Source organism: Chlorocebus sabaeus, chromosome 17, assembly GCF_047675955.1.
Source record: "Chlorocebus sabaeus isolate Y175 chromosome 17, mChlSab1.0.hap1, whole genome shotgun sequence".
NCBI classification, from domain to species: domain Eukaryota; kingdom Metazoa; phylum Chordata; class Mammalia; order Primates; family Cercopithecidae; genus Chlorocebus; species Chlorocebus sabaeus.
This window is the reverse complement of record NC_132920.1, coordinates 4,976,991-5,001,313: the sequence shown is the minus strand read 5'-3', so window position 1 is coordinate 5,001,313 and position 24,323 is coordinate 4,976,991. Positions and strand designations below refer to the sequence as shown.

General features: G+C 48.0%; 1 protein-coding gene across 1 annotated transcript in view; it reads left to right on the top strand.

The window, feature by feature from the left end:
* LYRM4 (LYR motif containing 4) overlaps positions 1 to 14,558 on the top strand; it is a 161,214-nt gene extending 146,656 nt beyond the window's left edge. Inside the window, exon 3 of the mRNA XM_007973800.3 lies at positions 14,120 to 14,558. Coding sequence (XP_007971991.1) covers positions 14,120 to 14,188 — 69 coding nt within the window. The 3' untranslated portion in view covers positions 14,189 to 14,558. The remainder of the gene's footprint in view (positions 1 to 14,119) is intronic.
* The last annotated feature ends 9,765 nt before the right edge of the window (positions 14,559 to 24,323 follow it).

Here is a 24,323-nt window from a genome sequence, read left to right as displayed (position 1 = left end):
AGCAGGTGGTAAACACACCATCAAGAACTTGCTCCTTCCCCGGCACACATCCCAGGAAGGATCAGCCTCAGCATTTGCATCACCTTGTAGCTAATTGTAGAGTAGCCAGGATCCTGGCCTTGCCGCTGTGGTTTTGGTGGCATGAAGCAGAGTTCAGGGAAAGACCTGCAGCTGAGCTTTGGTCTCTCCCCAAATGCGGGAGTGTGACCTCTGGTAGGACATGACCTCTGGCAGTTTGCCTGGGCTCTGTTGTCGCCATCCCAGGGAAATGCCAGGTTTTCCTCTGACGTGATGTTTGGGCCCTGAGTTCTGCCCAGTTCCCAGAAGGGCCTGGTGACAGTTGCAGCGGTGCTGACGTGTAACATGGTGTGCTGACTGTTTGGATGCTTTTGTCTCGAGGAGGCTCTGTTGTGCAATGCTGCAGTGCCAGCCCCAGGGGACTCCTGGCTAGTGACTGGCACTGTTGATATCCACTGTCCCCATGTGGCCTTCTCTGCACTGACCATCAGGGGCGGAGAGGGTGGATGTGTAAGTGTGATGGGAGGCAGCTACCTATCTCCTGCTTTATAACTGTCTCTCCACCCTGAGCAGTGGTCTAGAGCAGCAGATAGAAATCACCCATAAAACCCAGCTCCCCTAAAGTACAGGTGTATGTATAGAAGACAGAAAGATATTCCCTGCCTTCAGCTAGCAGCGTAGCAGGCGATAGCATCCTATAGGAACACCATAGGGTGCAAAGGCACTTCTGTCCCCTGGTTTTGTAGTCCATGGCCCTACCTTCTGGAAGAACTGTACCCAAAGTGCACCTGGTAGGAAAATCGCTCCCCTGGTTTTTTGTTTTTTGGAAAAGTATGCACTCCATTGCAGGGCAGGGGTGGAGGGGGAGGAAAGCCAGGCAATACTCAAAAAATAAGTGCTCAGCCTGAATCCCCATAGATGAGCACTGCTTCTCATTCAGGGACGCTAGTCAGAAGCAAGGAAGCAAAGACATGGTGCCCCCACCCCCCCGTTACCTCCCTAAGGAGAAATTCCACAGGTGGGGCTGGGTCACCCAGGTCCTACAAAGCAGACCCCGTGACTCCAGTGCACAGACCTCAATAGGAACCTCTGCCTTAACCCGTGTCTCCATTCAAAAAGGACTCATTCCTGCAGAGGGAACAGGCGGCTTGTGAGATGGGAACCTCTGCTACCTGCCCACAACTTCGGACTCTTTGAGATCCATTAAAATAGTTTCATTCCCCGCCGGGCGCGGTGGCTCGCACCTATAATCCTAGCACTTTGGGAGGTCGAGGTGGGTGGATCAGGAGGTCAGGAGATCAAGACCAACCTGGCCAATATGGTGAAACCCTGTCTGTACTAAAAATACAAAAAAATTAGCCAGACATGGTGGCACACGCCTATAGTTCCAGCTACTCAGGAGGCTGAGGCAGAAGAATCTCTTGAACCCGGGAGGCAGAGGTTGCAGTGAGCCGAGATCACGCCACTACACTCCAGCTTGGGTGACAGAACGAGATATCATCTCAAAAAATAAAATAAAACAAAATAAAGTAGTTTCATTCCCTTTCCTGTGATGATGTGGAATGCCACGGAAAGAGACCATCACATGGTGGGCTGGTTTTTTTTTTTTTTTTTGGAGAGTCTCATTCTGCCACCGAGGCTATAGTGCGATAGCACAATCTTAGCTCACTGCAACCTCCGCCTCCTGGGTTCAAGCGTTTCTCCTGCCTCAGCTTCCCACTAGCTGGGATTACAGGCATATGACACCACACCCAGCTAACTTTGTTTGTATTTTTAGTAGAGGTGGGGTCTTGTCACGTTGATCAGGCTGGTCTCGAACTCCTGGCCACAAGCGATCCACCCGCCTCAGTGGTGGGATCACAGGTGTGAGACGCCGCACCCGGCCTTTTTTAACTGAACATGAGACATTCAGAAAGACCACAAGCCGGGGCAGCATGCCGATAAAAGTGGATAAGAGTGAGGGCAACTGTGTGTTCATGATTGAGGCAGACACTTGAGAGTGGACAAAGCTCTATAGTCACCCTGGGACAGTGGATGTGGACTGGACGTGTGGTCATGCTGACGAAGAGTGCACGCTCTTGCACCTTGTTTCTCTCTTGTCCCAGCAAGCAAAGATGAAACATATTAATTATTAACTGTGACACGGGATAGTGGGCAGGGATATGAATTTACTCATCACTCTGCCAGCAACAACACAGAGGAAATAAGAGGCCGACTCCCCACCACCTCCCCCCACATTAAGATATCCCGGCCGGGCGCGGTGGCTCAAGCCTGTAATCCCAGCACTTTGGGAGGCCGAGACGGGTGGATCACGAGGTCAGGAGATTGAGACCATCCTGGCTAACCCAGTGAAACCCCGTCTCTACTAAAAAAAAAAAAACAAAAAAAAAAAAATTAGCCGGGCGAGGTGGCGGGCGCCTGTAGTCCCAGCTACTCGGGAGACTGAGGCAGGAGAATGGCATGAACCCGGGAGGCGGAGCTTGCAGTCAGCTGAGATCTGGCCACTGCACTCCAGCCTGGGCGACACAGCGAGACTCCGTCTCAAAAAAAAAAAAGAATATCCCATATCTGGCATTCAAGGCTTACAGGAAGGATGGAGATGGAGTGTGTACCGGGAGAGGGGAAGCAAAAAGATGCACTCCTGCTTCTTTGAAATGGCCGCGTCATTGGAGATTGGGGTTTCAGTAAATCCAGTTTGGATGATCCCTTCAGGCACCCTTCTGTTGCATAAAATGGTGGCAGAATTAAACGTAGCAGTGTTATGCTATTATATGTAAACATTTTGAAGAACAAGCCTACTGGATTCTAAAAAGAAGAAAAGGTTATGTGGACTGAGGGCTGTTTTTACAGGAACACCATGTGGTCGATATTCCTAAGTTTGGGTTTCACAATACTTCTTGTTGCCATACAGAAAAGACTGAAAAAATGTAGACATAAATTCATGCGTGCCTATTTCAGTGTGCTTTTTAAAAAAAATTGAGAAATATAAAAAACATGATAAAAAACAGTCTATTTGACAAATAAGCTTTTATCACTGGTGACTTGACTGTGACAAGGCTGTGGCAGTGCCTCTCCATGCTGGGATCTCACCAGGAACAATTGCTGCAGGAATTGCAGGCAGCGTGAAAGGATGTCCAGCCTTGTCATAAGCCAGAGGAGGGGCCCAGATGTCATGCTTACCTTCCCCAGTGCAGGTGAACAGGAGCAGGCGGCTTAGCATGTGCCATCTGAGACCATATGTTGAAATTCTGTCAAAAACGTGTTGGCCGGGCATGGTGGCTCATACCTGTAATTCTAGCACTTTAGGAGGCCAAGTCAGGCGGATCACCTGAAGTGGGAGTTTGAGACCAGCCTGGCCAACATGATGAAAGCCCATCTCTACTAAAAATACAAAAATTAGGCAGGTGTGGTGGCACATGCCTGTAGTCCCAGCTATTCAAGAAGCTGAGGCATGAGAATCACTTGAACACAGGAGGAGGAGGTTGCAGCGAGCTGAGATCACACCACAGAACTCCAGCCTGGATGACAGAGTGAGACTCTGCCTCCAAATATATATGTGTATAGATACTGTTTTGGTGGCTCAAGGGGGGTTTTTTCTTGCCTTGCAAAGCCCCCATGAAAGTGTAGCTATCTTAGGAAAGTGCAGTATCTTAATAATATGTTTCTGAAACTGGGTGTATCAAAAGGCACTCAAAAGTAACAGGGTAAAACCAGTGCGTCCTCTTGGAGGGTCAGGGTTACTTGTCAACTTGGAGGGGAAAAAACTGTGAAGAGACCGGGTCTTGCTATGTTGCTGAGACTAGAGTGCGGTATGTATTCACAGGCGAGATCATAGAGCACTGCAGCCTCGAACTCCTGGGCTCAAGCAATCTTCCCACCTTAGCCTCCCGAGTAGCTGAGACTACAGGTGTGCACCAAGGTGGGTTTCCCTACCACATCTGGCAGGGAAAACATTTTTATATGAAAATAAGCACAGATATGCTGTACAGCAGAGTACACCATTTACATGAAGATCAATATGAGACTTCCAAGAAATATTCTGGCTACCACAGCCCCTTTAAGCTAAGTCCCAAATCCCCAGAAGAACGATTTTGGTTTTTTGTGGTTTTTTTGTTTGTTTTGTTTTGGTTTTGGTTTTGGTTTTTGAGACAGAGTCTCACTCTGTCGCCCAGGCTGGAGTGCAGTGACTCAATCTCGGCTCACTGCAACCTCTGCCTCCCAGGTTCAAGTAATTGTCCTGCCTCAGCTTCCCAAGTAGCTGGGACTATAGGCGCACACCACCACACCCAGCTAATTTTTGTATGTTTAGTAGAGACGGGGTTTCACCATGTTTGCCAGGACGGTCTCGATCTCTTGACCTCGTGATCCACCTGACTTGGCCTCCCAAAGTGGTGGGATTACAGGCGTGAGCCACTACACGGCCAGGAGTATGATTTTATGTGTGAACTACCTCTGCATAACAGGGTCTGGTTTGTAACTCTCTCTTGTGTGAATTTCTCTCTCCTTGGGCCAATGCCATTCTGTTTTAATAATATCTCAAAAACGCTTTAAGATTTTTCCTTTACAAAGGTTTTCTTATTCGTGACTTTTTATTCACAAAAACCTTAAAGTCACTTTGTCATGTATTTTTTAAAATCTTGTCAGATTTTGTATTATCATTGTATTAAATGTGAATTCATTTGCAAAAATTGGCATTTTTATATGACTCAGTCTTTTCACGAATATGGGTATCTCTCACTAAAATTTTATATTTCTTAGCTTTTTAGTTTCTTTCTAAAGATCACACATGTCTTACTAAGTTTACATCTAGGAGTGTTTTTTGTCGCTGTGACTGTTGTTACTGCCCTTTCCAGCATGTTTTCAGTGTGATTCACTGGGGTGCCAGCTTCTGACATGTGAAATGGAAGAGCATGCCTAGCAGAGCAAGTACACACCCTCCAAAAATAGAAATTCAAAGAAAACATGACAGAGTTTGCCTGTAAAAGCCTACAAATTGATGATAATAATGGTACTCTCCTCATAAAGTCATTGTGAGGCTAAAAGAAATACTTTCATTTAGTTATTAATAATTGATTAAGCACTTAGAGCAGTGCCTGGCACATAGTGAATGCTCATTAATCGTCACTATTGCTTTCACCATCATCGTCATTATTTTGTACTAGTCATAGCATTATCATCATTAATTGAAAATTCACCAGAGGCAAGATTTGGCACTGTGCCCTGCGGCCCCCAATCTCTGAGGGGGAAGAGAGCAGAACAGTTTGCCCCTTGGCTTCACCAGCAAAGCTAGACATCCCTGTCTCTCCTGTAACTTCACAGGCACAGCCACCTCCTTCTCATACCAGACTGCTCTGACCAACTGGCAGTGTCATGGGCCCTGTCTGGGCAGGAAGCTGATAAGAGGAGAGATGAGGGAAGAACAACTCAGCAGTCAGTCCTTGAGTCCAGCCCTGAAAGCTCACATTCACACCCAGGTGGTGAGCTCAGCTGTCATTGCCACCATATTCTGCAGTTGGGGGTTAATTATTACAGAATCAGGTGCACTTATAGCTGAAGGGTGAGGGGCCTTGAGATCCTAAGATCAGGGTCTGTGACCCCATGATATGCATTTTGGTTTTTTGTGGTTTTTTTGTTGTGTGTTGTTTTTTTTTTTTTTTTTTTTTTTTGAGACAAAGTCTCGCTCTGTTACTCAGGCTGGAGTACAGTGGCGCGATCTTGGCTCACTGCAACCTCCGCCTCCCAGGTTCAAGCGATTCTCCTGCCTCAGCCTCCCGAGTAGCAGGGATTACAGGCACCCACCACCACACCCGGCTAATTTTTGTATTTTTAGTAGAGACAGGGTTTCACCATGTTGGCCAGGCTGATCTCAAACTCCTGACCTTGTGATCCACCCGCTAAGCCTCCCAAAGTGCTGGGATTACAGGCGTGAGCCACCGCGCCCCGCCCATGATATGCATCTTGACAGAGACAGGCCTTGCACAAATCTGTGCATGTAAGTAATGTTTAGCAGGCCCTTGCCAGCTGCTTAGCACTGTGCTTATTTGATTTTCCCAGTAGTGTTAGGACATTTCATGTATGTGGGCCCTGGGAAGGAACTGGGGAAAATGGTAGATTTTCTTCACATCTAGTGTTTCGTTTGATTCCCATAATAACTCTGCAAAATAGGCCAGAAGTGGCAGAGGCAGGAGTAGGATCCCAGCCCAGGGCTGCGTCCATTCCCCACCTTCCCCACCCACTCCCCTGGCGAGTGAGCCCAGTTCCTGGGACCCAGGTCCTGTAGACATGTGTTGCAGGGATGGCTGGGCATTGCTTCAGAAGAAAGACTAAGCAGTGAAGACCTGAAACATTGTACCCAGTTGTATTTTCTTCTATCTTGCTCCTTCCTCCCCTGCAGGTTATTTGTCTAATGAGTCTCAGAGCTCTTAAGTGTTTCTGGGCCATCTAGTCATCCCGGCTACTGGCAGTTGAGTAATCTGTGTACTTTTCCAATGAACTCTAATGCCAACCCCCGAAACTTAATAGAATAAAAGTGTGATCAGCCTTAATGACCAGTTTATGCACAGTACTGGTTTGATGTGGCTGTATAAGTCAATTTGGGATTCTAGAGGGACTGGAACTTGAAGCTGTTAATTGCACTGCCTTACTTGCGTTGACCAGACCTTCTCACCTGCAGCTTGGAGCATCCTTCTCTGCCATTAGCACCACAGCATCAATCCTGGCTAGCCTCCTGTTGTGTGCTGACACATTTTACAGCCCAAATAAATGCAACAGAACTGCTACACAAACATTTATTGCCTCAACTCCTTAGCCCTCATTGAGATAACTTTTTAATATTTCCTCCCTGTGTGAACTGAGTATTTCCCCTACTTCTTCTGTAATGGCTCTAGGTAAATCCCATATAGCCCTGGATTCTAGCCTTAAACCCTCTGCTGGGCCACATTTAAATCATTTCATTTCACTTAACGGTCAGTGAACATTCTTGTTGCACTAAATGGTCCTACTGCTGTTTTGATTCACTTGTCTTCATCAGTTCTATATTTCCACTTGTGGCTCACCATCAGAGCACTCTGTAATCACTCAGCTATCTGGATTTTAGAGTCAGTGGGCACAGACCCTTAGAACCGTGGAGTACGGGACTGATATTTTTAGTTGTCAGGTACTTTCTGAGCACTTTGTATGCGTCTGGCACGGTCCTAAACTGCGCTTTGAAGGCACCTAAGTCAAGTAACATGATCCCTTCTCCCCCCTCCCCTCAGTCACCGATGCTCATGCTGGGGAACTGAGGCAGACCCACGTACCATTACAGTATAGGGACCATGTGAGTGGCCCCAATATATGCAGTATATATGTCAGACAGACATGCATCTCTATATCCTCTTAATACCATTCATATTGTAAGACCTGATGTCATTAGTTTTTCCTCCCCAAGGGCCATAAAATTGTCATACTGGAATGGGGTTTGTTGTTTGTTTTTTGTTTTTTAATTTAATTAAAACTTCTGTCAAAGCAGACTATAAATTTGGTTTGTTTTGATTTCAAGTTTCCTGAAACTTGGCTCTTCAGATTGCCCCCCAGTTCTTCATTCTGTGGGTTTCCTTTAGGGTCTTTTCCATGGGGCCGATCCCACCTCACAGCTACATGCCTTACAGGAGAGCACCCCTCCCCCAGAAGTTTCATCCTCTAGATTGGTGGACTTTGTGAAATAAACATGATGGTAACTACTGTAATGGGGGCTTTTGTAAGACACACAGCAGAGGGCCGCATTCTCCTGTTAGAGAATCCTGTGTTCTTGTTCTAGCCGGCGCATAGAGAATACAGCCTTTAGCACGCAGAGCTCACACACAGCAAGCTACATGGGGAGAAGCGTGTTTGTTCTGAGGCATGATAAGTGTGCCACCAAAGCCTTCAAAGGGGCCACCAGAGGAAGTGTCAGCCAGACAAACAGACCTTCTGGAAAGTAGTTTTGCAAGATCCATCAGTAACCATAAAAATAATCATATCTGGCCAAGCATGGTGGCTCACGCCTGTAATCCCAGCACTTTGGGAGGCCGAGGTGGGTGGATCACGAGGTCAGGAGATCGAGACCATGGTGAAACCCCGTCTCTACTAAAAACACAAAAAAATTAACCCGGCGTGTTGGCGGGCGCCTGTAGTCCCAGCTACTTGGGAGGCTAAGGCAGGAAAATGGCGTGAACCCAGGAGGTGGAGCTTGCAGTGAGCCGAGATCGTGCCACTGCACTCCCGCCTGGGCGACAGAGCGAGACTCCATCTCAAAAAAAAGAAAAAATTTCATATCTGTTTATCCAACAATTCTACTTCTAGAAACCTTTTATAAGGAAAAAAATCAGATTTGATAAAAGGTTATATATAAATGATAATCCTGGCATTAAGTGAAAACAGTCTAAATGTTCATCATATGGGAGTGATTAAATAGATTATCATGTATCTTTACAATGGAGTATTACACAGTTACTGAAAATATTCCTTCAAAGGGTAGTTAATGATATAAGGATCATAATATGAAGTTAATTTCAAAAGCAAGTTATGCTATGATTGCACATTTAAGTATTGTGTATATATACACACACATTTTAAATCTACATGTGATTTAACAGACTACTCAAAAATACCAAACTACTAATAGCCACATATCCGAATGCAACTAAATATTTAGGGCAAGCTTGTCCAACACACAGCCTGTGGGCCACGTGCAGCCCAGGATGGCCTTGAATGCAGCCCAACACAAATTCGTAAACTTAAAACATGAGATTTTTTTTGGTGATTTTTTTTTTCTTTAGCTCATCAGCTTTTGTTACTGTTAGTGTGTCTTATGTGTGGCCCAAGACAATTCTTCTTCTTCCAGTGTGGCCCAGGGAAGCAAAAAGATTGGATACCCTGATTTAAAGAGAAAAAGAACAGAATCTTTATAATTTCTCGTGTAGCTTTTTTAAATTTGGAAACAGCTACAGTAGGTACCTGTTAATTGCACCTCCCCCGATGACAGGGACATTGTTTCCACTTGCCACAGGGCACAGATCACCCCCTTCTCTGCACCAGCCTTTGTTTCATTAGTCCTATGATCTCACATTAAAATTCTCATTGTGCATTCAAGTCAGTAAAGATTGGTTTAGCTGTATGTAGCAAGAAACCCAAGTAACAGGAGCTTTTAAAAGATGGAGGTTTATTTTTCTCGCACATAAAAGAAAGCTGGCAATAAGGTGTCCAGAGCTGGCATGGTGTCTCCATGGTCATCAAGCACTCAGACACCTCCTTTCTGCCCCCCAGCCTTAGCGTGCAGCTCCCATAACAAACTTACCTTACGGTGCTAGATGTCTGCTGGTGTTCCAGCTATCAAGTTCGTATTCCAGGCAGAACGGAGACAAAGAGGGGGCAGGCAGGCAGTGGAGTGCCCCCAGTCTGAGGCGGCCCATTTTAAAGAACTTTCCTAGATGCTCCTGCCTTGATGACAGCTGACACCTCATTGGCCACATCTAGCTGCACAGGAGTCTGGAGAGTGTACACTTCTAGATGTGCACTGACCCTGTAAGGAAAAAGGAGAGATGGATGCTGGGCAGGCCACAGTTCTCTCATGTGGTTATCTCAAATTTTCATAACATAGGCTTATAATTATAGTGATGTGTAATTTGCGTTATGAAGAAATCATTGATTAGCCAGGCATGGTGGCACATGCCTGTAATCCCAGCTACTCAGGAGGCTGAGGCAGGAGGATCACTCAAACCCAGGAGTTCAAGACCAACCTGGGCAATATAGTGAGAACCTGTCTCTAAAAAAAAGAGAGAGAGAGAGAGAGAAAAGAAAGGAAGAAATGGTTGGGACCTGTTAGAGGAGCAGCATTTTGGAGAAAGCACTGGACAGAGATCAGAAGATCTGGGGTTCATGTCTTTGCTTCTATATGGATTGATTCTTCTGGGCTTCATTCTTCACCAAAAAAGCTGAGGGCAGTGATTCTTACAGCATCCACATGCAGCAGTCTTGGACTTGCAAGGGTGGGTCCCCCTTCAGTGCAGCACCCATTCCTCTGGCTGCTCCTCTATAACTTCTGCCACTCCTTCCAAGCTGGGTCACCTCTCACCTACACTCTTTTTCCTTTTTTTTTTTTTGTTTTTTTTCAAGACAGAGTCTCGCTCTGTCACCCAGGCCACAGTGCAGTGACACCATCTCGGCTCACTGCAACCTCCGCCTCCCGGGTTCACGTCATTCTTCTGCCTCAGCCTCCTGAATAGCTGGGATTATAGGCGCCCGCAACCTCGCCCTATATATTTTTAATAGAGACGGGGCTTCACCGTGTTGGTCAGGCTGATCTCGGACCTGTGACCCCATGATCCACCCACCTCGACCTCCCAAAGTGCTGGGATTACAGGCGTAAGCCACCGCGCCCAGCCTCACCTGCACTCTCACTGGTCCCTTAACCGGGTCCCCTGCCACAACTCTCCACCTCTTCCTTGCCTTGACCCTAAAACAAGGTGATCTTTTTAACCACAGGTCTGGATGCTCTGGTCCTCCATTTTTAACATTCTACCAGCTTTCCATTCCCTCCAAGTGGAGCATGGCATCTGTGTTCTGGCCCTACCCCACTTTCCTTTTATTCTCTCTTCTCTACCGTCTCCACCCGCATCCTCACCCTCACCCTTCCGTATCCACATTTAGTCTATGTCTGTCTCTGACGGTCTCCACATCCAGTCGTGTCGTGGGCTTCTCACCCCTGCCGCAGCTCCAGCCTCTGGCCTCTGAGCTCCTCCTCCCCTGAGGCTGTCTCCTCTGAGAAGTCTTCCCTGACTCCCTCAGGCTGAGTCACATCTTCTAGATCCCTCTAGTCCTGTGTGCCCTCCTGTGCCAGTACATTCCAGATGCTAGGTCGTTTATCTCGATTCTTGTCTGTTTTCCCTTCCTGGACTCAGAGATTTCTGCAGACGTTAATCACATCTGAAAGTCTCACCCGCACAAGGTGCCTGGGACAGGAGGTGCTCACTGCTTGTCTGCAGAATGACTCAGGGCTGGGGCTGCCCTTCCAGCTCCTCCGGGTTTTCTGGGTCTTTGAACACCTGTGCATTGTGTGCTGTGTGTGCCTTTCACTTGTCGGAAAGAGCCCTGCCTGCCTGTCCATCGTCGGGGCAGAGCCATTTGCTCTGAGTGCACTGGGCTCAGATTCCTTCTCTCACTCGCTCGTCACAGATCTGCTGAGCAGTGTTGTCTCCTAGGACTGTGTGGGGCCCAGGGACACAGAAAGCAGCGTTCACCAGTCCCGCCCTTGAGGGGCTCTCAGGGGGCTGGAGAAGGGAAGACAGACATGAACTAGAGCACGTGACCTCATAGGGCCCACACACACAGACCACACACATGGTCCAGGTGGCTGCAAAGAGGAGGGCAGGCTTCGCGAGCTTGCCGCCCGGGCTGCAGGCAGTGGACGGGTGGACAGAGGTGCGCCCTCCCTTCAGGAGGGGGCGGGAAGCCGGTCACCCCTCCTGCTGCTGCAACACGTTTCTCCCCTCCATGTCTGCCACGACTCTCCCTTGGCCAGATTCCCACCAGCTGCCCTAGGGACTCCCATGCCATGTAGGTGCTGTACTGGTTGGGGACCTCACACATCTTTTTCTTGACACTGGCCAACTTTATTGAGGGCCCAAAGACTGCTGGAGCTGCAAAGGACTGTAAAGATCACCTAGAAGTTTCCAGACCTCATCCCACAGGCGAGGAACTGAGTCTAGAGGAAGTGGAGAGTCTCACATGGCAAGTGGCGGAGCCATCCCAGCTGCAGCCCAGCTGTCCTCTTCCTGCTGCCCCCCTCCCCCTCATCCCAGGGCCTTTCCAGGGTGCCGCCTTTCCTTCCAGAGTGCCAGAAGTAGAACATGTAGATCAACTCTGGGCCATTCAGAGACCATGCATCCCAGATGGATCCTGGAGCCATGGACAGTGCCTGTAATCACAGAAGCTGAGAGTCGGAAGGAATCCATCTGGTTCAGCCCTGGTCTAGCATATACCTTCCTTCTCCATCCTCACTTTCTGCTCCTCATGGGGACAGAGAACTCACAGCTTCCCAAGCCAGCCCACTGCAGTTTTGAACAGGTTTCTTCTTATGCCATTCCATAACCCCTGCCTGCCACTAAAGCCTTGAGAAGATGATGGTAAACTCTGTCAAGTACTCATGGAATGTCCGATTGTGGATACTTCTAGGATGGGTTCCTGGTGAATCCCCTGAGATCAATTAAATACAGAACAAGCTCCCAGGTAACTGAACCATCCAAGCTGTTATACAAAATTGTTTGTATTAGCCTAGTTTTAATTATCCAAAAAGTAATGGTTCCCTTTTTTTTAAGGATCATTGGTATTCTAGCCTTTCTGTTCTCAGTATCGTTTGATAGTGGGTGCATCTATCTGTTGAGGTTAATATATGAAAACAAAACCATGTACTATTCAGGGTGGAGGACAGTGCCGATCCTCCTCTTCTCTGTAGTAGGGTATAGATGGCTTCAGCTCACCCAGTAGCTATTTCAGGTTGTCCAGCTGGGAAACTCAAAGTCCCTGCATTCATCATGACTGTACTGTAGCCCCCAAGAAACCCAGTGCAGCTCCTCACAGCCCTCAAGATGATTTCCGACCTTGCCACCTAAAGTGTGGCCCATGGACCAGCAGCATCAGCATTACCTGCAGGTTGTGAGAAATGCAGCACCCCAGACCCCGCCTCCCATCCACTTGCATCCAAAGTCTTCTCTATATTAGTGAGAGGAAGGGAGGACTGAGGACACAGTAGCCAAGCTCATCACTGTGACTTGTTAGGAGTTGTGCTGGAGCGCTCGTTCTCTACACCACCTTCCCATAACTCCTACCTATCTCTTTTGGTTTTTAATTAGGACATTCACTTGCATTTAAAAATACCTGCAAGATCTCCCCCATCCCCCAAATCTCCACTGTCTACTTTTCGTTCTTCTTAGATGACGCGCTGCTCTTGCCTCTTTCTTCGCTTTCTCTTGCACCACAACACTTAGCAGTTATTATCCGTGCCACGGACCTTCAGGATACCTCTGTGCAAGGGCAGACTGAAGACCGAGCAAATGGCATGGAAAACAGGACACCTCAGGTGGACCACGGGGCTGTCCTTGGCGACAGAGTACTGCTCTTTAACACGCGCTATAGTAATGACATGATCGCCTTCTGTCCGGGGCCTTCACTTCAAAACAGAGCACTAAGGTCGGGGAGGAAAACCATATGAGGATGTTGACCCCTGGCTGCTCTGGGTGGTAGCTGTGGCCTTTAGGAGTTTACTATCGTTTGCTTAAACAGCAGTTACTCGCCTCAAATTTCCCATAGATAGTGACCAACTGGTCTGAAATCCAGATAGAGTTGCTAATGGTCAGCCCTTTCTTCACCAGTTCCACTTATCCTTAAAAATGTATCACTCAGGAAATGCTTTTACAGAAAAATTGTGGCAAGACCCTTTGTTCCCAAGGAAAGACCTTCTCTAGCCCCAGATGATGACTCCAGCATCCACCTGGGACAGTGGAAACATTGGGCATTGACACTTAATAAAAAGGACACTTTAAAAAGAAGGGGGCAGGAAAGATGGAAGGCAGGAGGTGCAGGCACTCAGACAGCTGCCCTCAACCCCACCCGGGATGGGACACGGAATAGTGTTAGCATTACCCTGAATGCAGTGCTTTTTCTACCCCAGCATAGTCGGCACCCATTTCTACATTGTTCTAAAACCCTTTCTCTATGCAAGAAGCAGTTCAAAGGGAAGGAAACCGTCTTAGGAGAGGAGGTACTGGGCACACATCTGACAGCTATGCCAGCAGCAGGCAGGCCTCACCCAGCTCAGCACAGCCCTCCCATGCTGTTTCAGAGAGAAGGAATGGGTGTGTGGATCTCTGTAACTTCTCACAGTGAGGGAAGTGGGCGTTGGATGGTGCAAGGAGCTAGCCAAGCGGCTGTAATGACTGGCTTTGCCCCACAGTGCAGTTGCCAGAAGGGAGCAGCCCTGGGATGGCCAACATTAGTATTCGAAATGTTAGGAAATGTTCCTTCTGACCTTTCCCAGGGGCTAGAGGGCCATAGTTCCTGACCTGTGTCCTTTCTTTGCCTTCAGGTCCACATTGGCCAACTGTATTCAACTGACAAGCTGATCATTGAGAATCGAGACATGCCCAGGACCTAGCAAGCCGGGGACCAGCCACCAGTGGCGGCCAGGGACCACCTTCAGCATCCACTCTCTGTTTGAGATGGGGGCTCCCAAAACCAGCTTACAATAGCCTTTTGTGCTGCCTGCCCTGTGGGAGCTGATAAACCAAGTCACGTTTGCGTTCTGTTGCAGCCTTAGTGAAAAAGAATGGCTGTGTCTCCTTGGTTCACGTGTTAGAATGGAGAGCTGGAGTTTGTTCAGAATAGTGCTGTATGTTACTGCGTCTCCCCTCCACCCCACTCCTATCTCGTAGCTCATGGCCATTGTGTATAGCATTTCTACATGTTGTTTCTTGGTCCTTGACAATAAAAAGAATTATCTCCCTGAGCCTTTCACACCAGATAAACCGCTCCCGATTAATGCATTTTCATTTTCTACTGACAGAAGGCCTGGAGAGGGCTGTTGGGGGCCCTCAGGGGAGGGTTCGACCCTGAGAAAAGAAGTGCCTTGGTGAAGGCAAGTCCAAGCCCCCTTGAGACTGGGGGCAGTGTGGAGTAGGGCAGAGCTGCGAGGGTACACGGTGCACCCTGTAACGTATACCTGAACCAGTACGACAAAGGTGACAGGTGTGTAGGTACACGCCCAGAGATGGCGCACTGCGCATCAGCAACCTTAGCCCCACCTGGGAGCTTGCTGGAAATGCAGGCTCCAGCCCCTCCCAACACCTGGTGAATGAGAGCCCCCAGTCTGATCCAGGCCCAGGACAACCCCCATACCCTGAAGCCGGGAACATGCTGCGCAGCACTGGTGCCCACATCTGGCTGGTGGACAGAAGCACCTGGAGAGTTGGAGCGCTTTTTAAAAAGACGTCTCAGCACTTCGCTCTCTGCAGATTCTGACTCAGTAAGTGAGGGGTGAGGCACATTTTCCTCTCTTTCTAAAGCTCTGCCAGTGTTTCTCATGTTTAACCCGTTGGGGACCCCTGCTCTTTAAGCATATTACAGGTAATAAAGATATTGTTTGTATGCTTTTATTCTTGGAAACAGATTCATTCCAAACATAGAAAGAAAGTATTAAATAATTTGCTTGTCATCTGGGGAATTTACGAGGGACCAGACCTGTCAGAGTGGTTTCTTGTTTCCCTTTGCATACAGTGCTGAGTGGATTTGGTATCTGTGTGTTAAGGTTTGGAATAGGCTCATATAAATAGCACCAGTCCTGGAATAGCTGCAGCACTGTCACCCCCTCATTTTAACTCTCACAGTCATGGGAGTGGGCACGCGCAGTCTGAGCCCACGTTCTTCTCACCCTCACGTGAGAACTCATGTCTTCTGTTGTCTTCCAGAGAGCATAGATTTGCTGCAGTGATGCATTCAAATAGATGTAACATGTAGCCATTCTATTTGGCAGTACAACTTTTGATTTCAGGATAAAGTCTTTTTTTTATTATTATTGAGATGGAGTCTCGCTCTGTCGCCCAGGCTGGAGTGCAGTGGTGCGATCTTGGCTCACTGTAACCTCTGCTTCCTGGGTTCAAGCCATTCTCCTGCCTCAGCCTCCTGAGTAGTTGGGATTACAGGGGCCTGCTACCACGCCCAGCTAATTTTTGTATTTTTAGTAGAGATAGGGTTTCACTATGTTGGCCAGGCTGGTCTTGAACTCCTGACCTCATGATCCCCTCAAAGTGCTGGGACTACAGACGTGAGCCACCGTGCCCTGCCAATTTCAGGATAAGTCTTGAGCATCTGTGAAAATAATGAAGCTCTTAGCAAGTCCCAGATCTCTTACCCTCTAACCAGTTCCTGCCTGGGAGCTGCAGTGTTAGAGCACATGCAAAGCCCTTAATTGGGGGACAGCCCTTCGGTGGACAGTGAACGGAGGTGACGTGGCAAGAGTAATCACTCCCTTCAGCTGACTGTCACGGGGCAGAGCCGCCCAGCCCAGCCCTGTGTGTGGCTCTGGCTCAGGTTTCCCACCCTGCATCAGTGGAGTTCGTGGTCACTCAGCAGTGAATGCTTCCAACCACGGTACTAACGACAGCACTGCCGATTTATACTTAATTTAAGCAACTGCTACTTGGAACCGAAGTCCAGATTTGAACCTCCGTGCTAAAGGTATCAAATTGCTAGCAAGATAACAGCTCCATAGTAGACTTCTCCCACGCCCCCAGGTTTTAAGCAATGAGGCAGTCCACCCAAACTTAACGTGGGCTGCAGGCTGTAACAGCAGGTTGCTTTTGTGTTCATTAAACTGCATGAATGGGTTTGAACATGCCCAAAGCCTTGCTAATGCAAACTTAATTTTGTAAAATTAACTATGCGTTTGGAATTTACAGAAAGATATAAATCCAAATTCTGTGGCAGGAAATGCCACAAACAGGCTTTGGTCCTCCACATCTCAGGTGTATATCTGCCAGGCAGAGCCTGGTACTGGGTACTCCCCAACTCAGATGACCCAGTATTGATGCTAGAGCTTTGAATAAAGCGGCATTCCCGTGGGGATGATCCCTGGTGTTTCTCTAGGGAAGCATTCCGCCTCCTTGACTATGCACCAACTGAGGGGACTATGGGCAGCTCGAACATCCATGGCCTGCCAGCCTCACAGAACTCTCTAGAACTTGTGCCTGCTCTGAAGATAGGATCCAGGCTGGGGTCTGGAGATCACTTTGCAGCGCTAACGTTTGGCAAATGAGAAATACTGTCATTAGTTAACTTCCCAGGCAAAACTCATTGGCCGAGCAAGGCTATGTCCTAGACATTCAGAGATGGCTCTGGGCTGGGCTGGCTGGCATGACCTCATGGCTGGGAAGTCTTGCACAGCCAAGTACAGGACTGTGTTCTGATGGCTGTTGGAATCTGGATTTTGGAACTGAAAGAATTGGCTAGATTGCTTTAGGTATACTCCGTCCTGCTGCTAAGTAACTAGCTACTAACTCCCCTCATCCACAGCCTCACCCATTATCTCAAGCCCTGCCCTACAACCCACCGTCATCCAGGAGCAAAAGGGACAGGCAGAGGGTGAAGCCTACAAAGATGGCAAACACCAGAGCTCACCTAGGCCAACGCTCAGATCTTCAGGTGTTAAAACGAAGAGCTTGAACATCTGCAGATCATGTAGAGAGTCAGGGCCTTTTCCCTAAACCCCTTTCCCTCATTAATTTGTTTACTCAGTATTGACTAAGGCCACCGAGTGCCAGGTGCCAGGGAGCAACCAGTGAACAAGACAGACGTACCTTCACAGAGCCTGTGTCTAGCAGGGAAATCCAAGAAGAAAACGACAAGTCTTATGAATGTTACAAAGGGGGAAATAAGAGTGCTGCCAGAGCTGATGGGATGGGCCAGGGAAGGGCTCCCTGGGGAGGGGATACTTACGCTTGCAAAGTAACGATGAGGATTGGCTGTGTGAAGCTGGGGAGAGGAGCTCTCCAGGCAGGAGGAACGGCACATGCAAAGAACTGAAGGGAGTCTGGGATGGCGGCAGGCAAGAAAGAGGGCTCTTTCCACATCGTGGGGCAGCTTGGAGCCTCAGCCTAAGGATGGAGAAACTCAGGAGTTTTTAAGCAAGGTGAGGTTTTTGTTTTGTTTTGTTGAGATGGAGTCTCGCTCTGTTGCCCAGCCTGGAGTGCAGTGGTGCAATCTCAGCTCACTACAACCTCTGCCTCCCAGGTTCAAGCAATTCTCTTGCCTTAGCCTCCTGAGGAGCTGGGACTACAGGTGTGCACCACCACACCCAGCTAATTGTTATATTTTTTAGTAGACACAGGGTTTTGCCATGTTGGCCAGGCTGGTCTTGAACTCCTGACCCCAGATGATCCGCCTGCCTTGGCCTCCCAAAGTGCTGGGATTACAGGCGTGAGCTACCACCCCCCCGCCGAGGTTTGTATTTTTTTAAAAGGTCACGTTGTCTGATTTTGAGGGGATCCACTGGGAAAGCTGCAGGGAGGCCAGCTTTTGGGAGCAGTGGGGATTGGGTGTGGCATTCCAGGCAAGCGATGATGGTAACTTCACCAAGAGACAACAGCTGAACAGAAGCAGAGTCAGCATCACCCTGAGAACTGGCGGGGCTGGGCCGCCGTCCAAGGAGGACAGGAAAACTGGAGCAGAGCTGCCGCAGCTGAGCACAGCCCGAGCTCCCCAGCCCACCTGCGGACACACGAGGAAGTCCACAGAGTCCCCTAGCCTGGGCTAGCTTAGGTCAGTCATATTCAGCCACCCCTCAGACATGTGCTAAATAATCAACTGGTGCATTAGTCACTGAATTTGGAGGTAGATTATTATGAGGTAACAGCAAACTAATATACAGAGCATCTCGTGTAATACTTTATTACTTTCTCAGGGCCACATAGCAAACCAAAGAGTAGGTAGACAAATGGCCAAAACTGACGTCTCCTGTATGGGGACATTTCCACAAATATCTTCAGAATACAGGTCACTCCCTTTAGAGAACAGGTCCTGGAGAAACAGTCATCACGTGTCCTACAGATAGAAGGGCTGGCCAACCAGAAAGGAAAGAAAAAGTCGAGTCAACAGGACCTGGTGATTGATTGGATGAGGAGACCAGGGCAGAGGGCTGCAGGGAGTCCAGGAGGAGTCCCAGGAGCAGAGCCTGAGGAACGAAGAAGGGGCCCTGGCTGAGACCGGGCAGGAGCAGCCACCGTCTGGAATTTCCCCCCACTGCTGACTTCGAACAGCCTCAACTTCAAACAGAAAGCCCAGACTCTGTGAATTTATCTTTTCTTCCCAGAGGTTGGAAATTGTTTATTCATTTAATAATTTAAAAAATCACTGGAGTTGGGTGTGGTGGCTCCTAACTGGTAATCTCAGCACTTTGAGAGGCTGAAGTGGGCAGATCACTTGAGCTCAGGAGTTCGAGAACAGCCTGGGCAACATAATGAAACCCTGTCTATACAAAACATACAAAAATTAGCTGGGTGTGGTGGCATGCAGCTGTTGTCCTAGCTGCTCTGGAGCCTGAGGTGTGAGGATCACTTGAGCCTGGGAGGTGGAGGTTGCACTGAGCTATGATCGCACCACTGCACTACTGCACTCCAGCCTGGGTGACAGAGTGAGACCCTGTATCAAAAAAAAAAAAAAAAGATTCACTGGAATAAAACAACTTAAAAGACCCTTATAAAGATTTTAACTGTAACTCTCTATAGAGCAAGTAACTTCCCTTTTTAGGCAAAGCTCTTTGTGTGTAACTTCGATTGGAAGAGGAGGGCTGGTAGAGGGGAAATTTTCTACTTTGATCATGAGATTAACATTAAAAGTTTGAGGAAGGTTGCTCTATATATTGGCTGCCTGTTTCTAAGAGTGAAAATAAAAGCACAGTAAAATAACGACAAGTATACAGAAAACATAAAATACATTTGTAGAAAATGAGCTATTTTTGGGGGGGTTTTTTGGGGTTTTTTTGTTTGTTTTTTGCTAAGTACTTCGTACAAACTAGTATTTGCTTTCTAGATTAAAGAATATTGGCCGGGCACAGTGACTCACACCTGTAATCCCAGCACTTTGGGAGGCCAAGGTGGGTGGATCATGAGGTCAGGAGATCGAGACCATCCTGGCTACCGTGGTGAAACCCCGTCTCTATTGAAAATACAAAAAATTAGCCAGGCGTGGTGGCGGGTGCCTGTAGTCCCAGCTACTCAGGAGGCTGAGGCAGGAGAATGGCATGAACCCAGGAGGTAGAGCTTGCAGTGAGCCGAGATCATGCCACTGCACTCCAGCCTGGGCGACAGAGAGAGACTCCATCTCAAAAAAAAAAAAAAAGAATATCTCATCCAGGCGCGGTGGCTTACACCTGTAATCCCAGCACTTTGGGAGGCTGGCTGAGGCGGGTGGATCACAAGGTCAGGAGTTCAAGGCCAGCCTGGCTAATATGGTGAAACCCCATCTCTACTAAAGATACAAAAAAAAATAGCCAGGAGTGGCAGTGGGTGCCTGTAATCCCAGCTACTCAGGAGACTGAGGCAGAGAATTGCTTGAACCCAGAGGCGGAGGTTGCAGTGAGCTGAGATCACGCCACTGCACTCCAGCCTGGGTGACAAAGCGAGATTCCATCAAAAAAAAAAAAAAAAAACAAACTCAGATATTGAAGCCAACCTATAAATATAGCAGAAGCTGAAGAAAAGATAACGGCTCAAAAAGCAGAAGGAGGCCGGGCGCGGTGGCTCAAGCCTGTAATCCCAGCACTTTGGGAGGCCGAGATGGGCGGATCACGAGGTCAGGAGATCGAGACCATCCTGGCTAACACGGTGAAACCCCATCTCTACTAAAAAATACAAAAAAAAAAAAAAACAAAACTAGCCGGGCGAGGTGGCGGGCGCCTGTAGTCCCAGCTACTCAGGAGGCTGAGGCAGGAGAATGGCATAAACCCAGGAGGCGGAGCTTGCAGTGAGCTGAGATCCGGCCACTGCACTCCAGCCTGGGCAAAAGAGCGAGACTCCATCTCAAAAAAAAAAAAAAAAAAAAAAAAAAAAAGGCAGAAGGAGAAAGCTTCCCTGTCCCCAAGGACCTGCCCATAGTTGTGGATGAGAAGTCCCTTGATAAGTAGGGTCTGAACCCACATGATCCAATGTTAGCTCCGTGAACCTGGGACAGTGGCTGTGTGTCAGTAGCCCAGGGTGATTCAGAAGCCCCATGAAGCAGCCATCTTGCCTGGATCTCTGGAATGTGCACATTTGCTGAGATCACAAAGATGAAGCTGGCAGAGCCTGTGTTTCTTATTCATTATTACAAACAAAAGAACAACCAACAGGAGCCGTGCCACGTGCATACCGTGAGTTGACAGATGCCTCCCTGCTGCTTCTAATATTTGCCAGTTGTTACAAAATGATCTAGAGAAAAACGGGAACTTGATGGAGAAAGCGATGACTTATGATTCAGCAGGCTTTCTTCAAGAGTTTACCCAAAATCTATATGCACAGTGGCTCAGCTCACCTCTGAGAACACTAGGATCTTCACTTTTCAATCTTTCTGCAGCCCTTATTAGTGCCACAGGGAACCATGGAAGAAAATTGCTTCTCGTGTTGATATCCATTTGGGGAATAGGATGGATGCAGTTGCTTTTGTTCAAGGGCAGAGTTCTAACTCCAAAGAACGTGAAGAGAACCCAGAAGGAAAACTCTCAGAGATTAATGGACTATATTCTTTACCTGGGGGATCGTTGACGCCACGACCATAACAGCAAAGTCAGTGTTGTGCTGTCTTGAAATTAGATGACAAGAATAACTGACGCCAATAGAGCTGGACCTGCACTTGGAGCCTGTCTGAGTAGCCTGTCTCAGGCTGACCATATCTGTGCTGATCACACCGTGGCCCGTGTTCATCATGAGGCATTCTGGCTGTACCTCCCCAGGGATGCCAGCCTTCCAGTGAGAGGCTGGTTCAGCAAGAAAATACCTGCCTAGAAATGGTCCACTTTCTCTTCCTAGTAAAGTGATAAGCTTTCTTAGTTCAATGGTACTAAATAGAAACCTTTTTCTTCCATCAGCCAGAAAGGTACTTTATTTACTTTGTTTGGGAGTGCCAGTTAAATATTGTTGAAACATTTCACTAGAACTTTCTGTCAGTTACCTAGTGAATTCATGTGACTTGAATACAGAGACCGTTTAATAACAATACAATTGGTTCTAGTCTTAAAGGAGCGTTTCATTTACGTACACGTGTGAAATACACAGCACATATAGGATGTATGATCAAGGACTACAATGCTGAGGCTAAGTCTTGTCAAGAGTTGCCAAATACACTCTTCCATTCATATTTCAAGAATGTAATGGGTTTAAAATTATTAATTTGCCAAATTTTAGCATACATTAAGATACTTAAAACATAACCAACACTTCCCTGTGGTTCTATATAAATAGAAGCTTGTCCAAAATCAGGCCAGGTGCAATGGCTCACACCTTTAATCCCAACACTTTGGGAGGCCAAAGCAAGAGGACTACTTGAGGCCAGGAGTTCAAGACCAGCCTAGGCAACATAACACTCAAAAAAAAAAAAAAAAATCAAAACATTAGTTGGATGTCGTGTTTCACCTGTAGTCCCAGCGAATCGGGAGGCTGAGGCAGGAGGACCACTTGAGCCCAGGAGGGCAAGTGAGCCATGATCACACCATTGCACTCCAGGCTAGGGGACAGAGTGAAAAAAAAAGAGAGAGAGAGAAAGGGAAAATGGTGTGGTGGTAGTTTTGAGAATGGTGAAAAGAAACTAGTCACTGGATGGGACAGTCTGAGCTGGTGAATGTCTTCATGTACGAGGGACTCTAACCCCAGCCCAGCCACTAGCTGGCTGTGTGATGTTGCCTGAATCCTGGTTCATAGAGGCTTCTTGTTGAGAAAATAAGAGCAGGTCAACTCTATGTGGCCCCCAGGTATGGACAGCCTAGAAAGTCATTCATTCCTTCATCTCCCAGTCCTGCCACTTCCTGGCGGTGAGATCCTGGGCGAGTAGCTTCACCAAATTTCTGTTTCCTCATTCGTAAACAGGAGTTAATCACATACCTACTTTGTAGGGTTGCTATAAGGATTTTAAATGCATAACACAAAGTTCTTTCACGAGGTTTAATGTACAGTAAGCAATAACTGTTAGCTCCTGTGTCATTCCTTCTAGAAACTGCCAGATACCTTAGGGGATGAAGAAATGGACCAAACATGGATTCATCATCCGTTAATCACAGAACATTTTGCATTGTCCTTAAGACATGTATGTAAATAGCTTTACGAGTTCTATAAATTCCCTGGGAGAGGCACAGATAAAATAGGGCTGGAAGAGGGAGGGAGTAATATTCAGAAGGAGGAACTACTTCTACCTGAGCCAGGTGTGTGGGGGTTATGTGGTGGGAAGGGGAGCTGTTATGCAAGGGAACAGCGATGTATGGCAGTGATGTGTGGTGGAGCAGCTAGGGAGAGACACAGAGTGGCCACTGAGTGAGGAGGGGACCAGCTAGGGCCCTGTGGCAGGCACGGAGATGTGAGGGGACTAGGGGCTGGCAGAGGGCAGTGTCTGTATGGGTCAGATGGAGAAGAAAGAATGAATCTAAAAGGCATTTCCAAATGATGGACTGGATAAGTAACGGAGACACAGAATAAAGGATGGGGGCGAAGCAAAGATAACACCAGTGCTTTGATCCTGAAAGACTGGCAGGGAGAATGCCCCTCACTGAAATAAGAGGCAGGCAACAGCACATCCCCCTTAACAGAAACACACGTCCACAGGAACACACCTCACGCACCGCTGTATGCCTGTGTTTTGCAGTGTCCTGGTTGCAGTAGAGACACTGGGGTATCAGCCAAGCTCACAGAAACCCCTTTTGATCCCTCACAACAGGAGTTGGGGGCTCTTGACCACCATTTTGCATCATAACCCCATCCCCACCTCTAACCACAGCTGATGGAACTGGGATGACACCCGTCCCCAAGTAGGCCAAGTACTTGCTCTTAAAACTACGAGTTGGCCAGACGCGGTGGCTCACACCTGTAATCCCAGCACTTCAGGAGGCCGAGGTGGGCAGATCACAAGGTCAGGAGATCAAGACCATCCTGGCTAACATGGTGAAACCCCGTCTCTACTAAAAATAGAAAAAATTAGCCAGGCGTGGTGGCATGTGCCTGTAGTCCCAGCTACTTGGGAAGCTGAGACAGGAGAATGGCGTGAACCCAGGAGGCGGAGCTTGCAGTGAGCCAAGATCATGCCACTGCACTCCAGCCTGGGCAACAGAGCGAGACTCCATCTCAAAAAAACAAAAAAACAAACAAACCAAAAAAGAGCCAAGAGTGAGAGCTGCTGTTTCTGTCTGGGATTCTTGCTGGATGGAGCTCAGATGACATAGGCCTGGGAGGTCCAAAGCAGCCATCTTCCATCCATCATGTAGACAGAAGAGAAGAGAAATCCGGTCTGGAGGGAGAGAAGAATGAGCCGCCGAGATCAGAGATGAGGCAGGGACCGTTCCTGCTGGTTCCAGGACTCCATATGTCTTGGCTTCCAGGCCCTGGAGAGGCCTCACAGCCCTTAGATTCTACACAAGAACCCAGCATCCATGAACCAACTCCCTTTCTTGCTCAAGCTGGCTTATATCAGTTTCTGTAACTTGCAGTTTGGCACATGCTGGGTTTTATTGAAATATGGGGCCATGTTGAGACCTGCAAGAGGTAAAGTCCCATTTTTTAGTA